The sequence below is a fragment of the Anarrhichthys ocellatus genome, unplaced genomic scaffold (genome assembly GCF_004355925.1).
Source record: "Anarrhichthys ocellatus isolate YVR2014 unplaced genomic scaffold, GSC_Weel_1.0 scaffold952, whole genome shotgun sequence".
NCBI classification, from domain to species: domain Eukaryota; kingdom Metazoa; phylum Chordata; class Actinopteri; order Perciformes; family Anarhichadidae; genus Anarrhichthys; species Anarrhichthys ocellatus.
Genome location: NW_022280926.1, coordinates 1 through 5,964, shown reverse-complemented (window position 1 = coordinate 5,964; position 5,964 = coordinate 1). Strand labels below are relative to the sequence as shown.

Genomic DNA, 5,964 nt, shown 5'->3' with positions numbered 1-5,964 from the left:
TCTGATTGATTGGGGTGATGAGGCGTTAAAATGAGCCGATACATTTACAACACTTACGCATTTAACGTGTGTGTGATATTTTGCGTGCTTCTTGTCTAGCCCTCGCAGCGGTGGAGGTGTTATATTTAGCCGTGATTATGGTCTTGAATTCCTCATATGCGTTCATGATCATCTCCTGCTCGTCAGCGGAGTAAAAAGAGGCTCTTTCTTTGACTTTATTTAACATTGTACTGTTAGAAAATCATGGTTTCGGTGATCGACGCTTCCCCCTTTTGAAGCAGGACGGGCACACGCAATTATCCTGATCCTGATCGTCTGGTTCCAATTAACGAGACTGTTTGAGAGGATCAGCCTTGGAGGAACCCAGATAGCCTGATGTCAATCATCTCCTTAATTTAGGCTGCTAACAGGACATTTGATCCACTCAGTTGAACCACGTACGAGGAACGGGGCCCTGATCTCTTTGAATTCTGTAAATGAAATTAAAAAAGAAATAAATAAATGTACCACAGAGAAAACCGGTGAAATACAAATGACACTGAAAAGCAATAAAGGCACTGAAATCTTAAACAAACTGTTTAAATACATTTGTAAAAAGTGTCTCATTCATTTTGTGTTATTTGAGAACATATAAATTTACACAGACTATCAGATACTGAAAGATTATTGCAACTAGAATTTAAAGTGCAGGACATGAAATATGAATAAAACAATAATAATAATATTAATGATTATCTGAAGGCAAATGTTATGAATGTTTTAAAAATAACAGAATCAAAACGTGTATGTAGACCTCCAGTCCAGCAGGTGGCAGTAAACCCACACGTCTAATCCAATGGGTACCTTTGAAAAACTCACTGAGCATGCGCAAAGACTTTAACCCGGAAGTGCAACGAGTAAACAACCGACCACGACGCTTCGGAGAGCGAACTTCTCCCGTTTCGTATCGCCAGTCCGCCGCACACACCGCCGCTCACATGTCTAAGATCGAGATGTTGAGGCTGCTCATCAACCAGCGGCTCACCGCCGCCGCGGAGGAGATCTTCGGTGTGTTCGGGAGAACCTTAGCCGAGTACGAGGAGGAGATCTCCCGCTCCAAGCTGGAGATCGACCGCCAGCGCCGGCTGCTGGACCTCTCCAGGAAGCCGCAGATATCTCTGCAGGTCAACAGCTCAGGCGAGTAACGTTCACCGAGTCTTAGCCGGTTCACCGACAACAGTAACGTCTCTCTAACGTTACCGGTTTACCGACAACGTGTGACATAGTAGAGGAAACCCAATGTGATTGGCCACAAACAACCGACTGGATTGTTTTATTTCAGTTTGTAGAAACTCTAATCACCCAAATGTGTCGCGAGGTGTCTCCTTTAAATATTGAAGCTGCTGTTTGTGACGTAGTGAGACCTCAAAGCTTCATGTGTCAAACCTGCATTCTCTCTAGTGACCACCAGGGGGCGACTCCTCTGGTTGTATAGAAGTCTATGAGAAAATGACTCTACTTCTCTCTTCATTTATGTTTATATTCATTTGATTTAAATTTTCCAGAAATGAACCTTTACAACACAATTTATACCTGAGGTACACACAACGTACTGAAGTACACACAAAGTATTTGCATCAAAATATATTAAAAGTACCAAAAGTAAAAGGACTAATTATGCAGAAAGAATAATATTCTATTATTGTTTTATAATTATTAATGTCGTCATCACTTTAATGTTGCAGCTAGTAAAGGTGGGGCTAGCATTTATATTTTGTTTATACTAGTGAGTAATTAGTTTGTTTTTGTTTTAATAATCAGAATCTCCAAAGTAACTGGAAACTTATTTTGTCAAAATATTGCAGTAAAACGTAGAGCGGCAGAAGTAGAAAGACATGAAACAGAAATACTGAAGTAACATCCAGTATCTGAAAGTTGTACTTAAGTGGAGTACTTGAGTACTTGTTACATTCCACCACGGTAGCATACTGATGTTAGCGTTTAGCTGAAGCACCACGGAGTCTTTGTTTCATACTTTATGGGGTAAAGTATGAAACACTCGGGTCTCCTTCATGTCTGGATCATTGAAACACAACCAGCCTCTAAACGTGTCTCTTCTTCTTTGTTCAGCTCTCTGTGAGCAGCAGGACTGGAGCTCCGGCCTCAGCGACATCGAGCCTCCTCCCATCAAAGAGGAGGAGGAGGAGGAGGAGCTGTGGACCAATCATCAGCAGGAGGAGGCGTCTCAGACGTCGGAGCAGAACGACGTCAAGTTCGTGTTCTTCCAGAGCGGCAGTGCGACAAGCGAGCGGGAGGACGACCGCATGACCTCCTCGCTCTCAAAGCTCCAGGACCCGGGCGACTCGGATCCGGACCCCCAGCCGGGCACCTCGCTGCAGCAGACCGGCTCGGACCCGGACGAGGACGTCCCCGACGCGGCGGGTAACGGCCAGCTGGACTGCGTGGAGCTAGACGCGTCGCTGTCCGCCTCGCTAGACGCGTCGCTGTCCGAGGTGCTGGACTCGTACATCTGCACCATTTGCGGCCGCGCGTTCGCCCAGCGAGGCCACTGGGCCAAACACGTGCAGGTGCACCGCAAGGCGGGCACCAAAGTGGACAAGTCGTACACGTGCGACATCTGCGGGAAGAGGCTCACGCGGTTCGACGGCTATCAGAAACACTTGAGGATTCACACGGGGGAGAAGCCGTACTGCTGCGACGAGTGCGGCCGCCGGTTCAGCGACAACTCCAACTACAAGCGACACATTCGCACACACGTGGGACAGAAGACAGAGCAGAGCTGAGGGACGAGTGTCCACTGATGCTCCGCCTCCACACCGGCTGCTCTACTTTGTGTGTTACGTTTCCATCAGATTTGAGCTCCACTCTGAAAGTGAAACCCGGACAAATAGTTCTGACCACAGTCGGTGTTGTGGATCTAAAGGTTTCCTGGTTTTACTTTGACTTTGCTTTGTTTTCTACTGAAACTGGTTCATCGACAGTCGGAGGAGGAAGAGACGGAACCGTTCTCCATTCTGTTCTGCTGCTGTTAAACACGAGGAGGAATAAATGAACATTGATATTTATCCACGTTGGTGTGGAGATGGACCGAGACATATTTATATCAAATGTATTTTTCTATATTTTCTTAACAGACATTTCTACACCTTCAAGGGAAATGAACCCTTTGTTTGTTCCATGTGGATCGATCACTGCTGATGTTGATGTATTCAGCTGGAGGATGGCTCTGTGATTAGACAGGAAGATGATCTGTAACGGCTGCAGAGCTGCGCCTACATGTCCCAGGATGCATTGCGCGCGAGCTGCAACTACTTTACACAAAAACTCCCTTTTAGTCTGACGTAAACTAAATAAACACGCCAACGAAGGAAATCATTTAGCATCTAAACTATTAAACTTTCACCGGACGAAGAAAACGTTCCAACAAACTCTGTTTTGGTCTAAATTCATATTTAATTCATGAGTAATATGTGAGAATATTCTGGCTCTACGCAGAATAATTATTAAATATATGCAGACCGCTCTAACAGCTGGAGCAGTCTGATGACATCACAGACGACGCTCGCTTCTCGTTACGACATTTAAAACTTAAGACGGTCTCGTGTCACGACGTGATGTTCATATTCATCGTCCGGCCCTGAAGTCGACGCTCCAACAACACTGTACGACATGAAGAAATAAAACCACTTGATTGAGAACTCATCTTCATGTTTCTGTCGTTTGTGTTTAATGTCCGGTCACATGGACAGCGAGGCCGAAACGTATTGATCATCACTTAGAGATGTTAAAACTGTTAAAGACGTTTAAACTTGGAGACTGCTGCTGAGAGATTTATTTTCAGGCCGTTTTAATTAATTCTGATCTTAAAATAACACGCTGACAGTCTCTACATACGTACAGCCGTCTCCATCAGGTCACTCTGTTCATCTTCATCTTCACTCCGTGTATCTTCACAACGAGGCTGAACATGTTCGGTCCATGAAGAGATCAACTAGTTGATGTTATTTTACGCCAGCAGGTGGCAGCACAACACTTTATTTAAAACAGCTTCTAGTGAACCAGCGCGGTTTGTTTTAGCAGCTTAATTATTCAATACGTCTGATCTGCTGATAAAATGTCACGAATAGGATTAATGAATTAAAATATTGTGTTTGTATGAATTTACTTTAAATGAGAAGAAAAGAATAAATCTACAATAAAACAGTAGATCCGATGGTTGTATGTAAACACAAAGCGTTGTTTTAGTCTCTCCACAGACTGAATATCTATGTTGTTCAGAACTCTTCATCTCTTCATCTTCAGTTCTCTGGAACATCTTCACCCTCTCTACATTCACACAAACTAAATCACTTCTCGAAGAACCTCAGCGATCCCCGGACAGCAGCCCGTGTCTCCTCCAGCCTCTGGGACGTCATGAAGGAACTCCTTCTGACCTCGACTTGTAGAACCCAGTCAGTGACTCGCATCACCGTTAGCTGCTGGCTCAGCTGGTTCCATGTTTGTTTCTCGAGCTGTGTGGAGGTGCTGTGCTCTGAGCTCCATCTCGAGGACTCCTAGGCCTCCTTTAGGATACCTGACGAACCGCTCAGGGATTCCTTAAATCCTTCAAGAACTCCTGAACCCACCCACACTCAAGAGGTTTTGTCGAGGGGTCGTGGACTCTTGTAACTCAGGTCCTCAGTCCTCGTAAGGACTCTTGAAACATCCTGAAGGCCTTGAACCTCATTCAGAATCATAATTAAGGGAACAAACCCTCCTGGACTAGAACCTGGTTCTAATGGTCTGTTGCAACTCCTCCTGTTCTTCACTCACAGCTTCCACAGGAACAGAAGCGCCGTACTCAGAGAGATGTTCCACAGTCGCCTTTATTTACACGTTAATAACAGCAGTAAGGTAAACAGACATTATTACATTGTCGTTGTGGTGTGGCCCACCGGGTGGCGCTGTGAGTCCATCATCAGTGATGTCACAGTGTCTCTGCCCCCCCCCCCTCTGGCTGAATCAACAGAGAGCACGTTCAGAGGACGGGAGCGGAGAACCACCAACTGAATAAACTAATTTATTTTCAAGGTTACAAGTGCATCTTCATACAAAACCCATTTTCTTATTATAAAACGAGCTGTCGTGTTTATTCTGCAGCACCTGGTGGGAACCCTCAAGGACCAGCGAGTCCTTCAGACCCACACCAGCAGCTGCTGCTTCCTGCTGACAGCTTTCTATTCAGAACAAGATGGAGACTCTTGTTGCTCACGCTGTCTTCATGTCGATGAACGCAGACTCTTCTTTGGACCAGATGACCTGCTCTGTGTGAGAAACACTGAGGCGATGTTTCTGTTTCACCTTCTCTACACCGCGGCCTCTGGACCAGGACTCAGTGCTGATGGAGGTGCAGGTCCTGTTCTATTGACGCAGGTTGTCTCTGCTCTGCGTCCACACTGAGCTGCGTATCGTTTGGTGTGTGAGTTTCTGAGTGAGTTGACGTATTTGTGTTATTAGTTGGCTAAAATGTTTCGTAAATGAAATGACAAAAGTATGAAAGTCGTTCATAAGAAAGGCGACGTATTCAAATGACCAACGGTCTTGAATACGTTCAGTTCACTGAGAAATCAACAGCAGTAAATCTCATTCATTCTCACGTCGGTTCCTTAACAGCAGCCCAGAGTCTCTGCTCTGTTCCCTTCATGTTGTTCATCAACACATGATTTAGTTGTCATGATGCAGTTGTTTGTCTGTTAGATTTGAAATCTCTTGCAACATATTTCACCAGCTGAATGCTGCACAGAAATGTAAGTTTCACATTGAAAAAGAAAAAGACTGAAAGTTAAATTATACGGAGCAAGTTTAGAGCGTCTGCATGTCGACCTCTGTAGAAGAGAAGAGAAGGAAACCAATGTGAAGAGTTCTGTATGTTTGTGCAGTTCACTTTATAACACGTGTATTTAACGAGGTGAGACTCCAGACCTC

The 5,964-nt window shown here is 45.0% G+C and overlaps 1 protein-coding gene across 1 annotated transcript; it reads left to right on the top strand.

Annotated features, from left to right (window-relative positions):
* Nucleotides 1-863: 863 nt before the first annotated feature.
* LOC116377152 (zinc finger and SCAN domain-containing protein 21-like) lies at nt 864-5,955 on the top strand. The gene is made up of 2 exons (XM_031838720.1): nt 864-1,176; nt 2,110-5,955. Exons 1-2 carry the CDS (start codon nt 864-866, stop codon nt 2,781-2,783), a joined length of 987 nt encoding a protein of 328 aa, XP_031694580.1. The 3' UTR covers nt 2,784-5,955.
* The last annotated feature ends 9 nt before the right edge of the window (nt 5,956-5,964 follow it).

Bases quoted from the DNA above. Each gene is read 5' to 3' on its own strand.
- LOC116377152 (XM_031838720.1), top strand. From the start codon at position 864: ATGCGCAAAGACTTTAACCCGGAAGTGCAACGAGTAAACAACCGACCA. The intron at 1,177-2,109 runs GCGAGTAACGTT...TTCTTTGTTCAG, and splicing joins TCTGCAGGTCAACAGCTCAG to CTCTCTGTGAGCAGCAGGAC.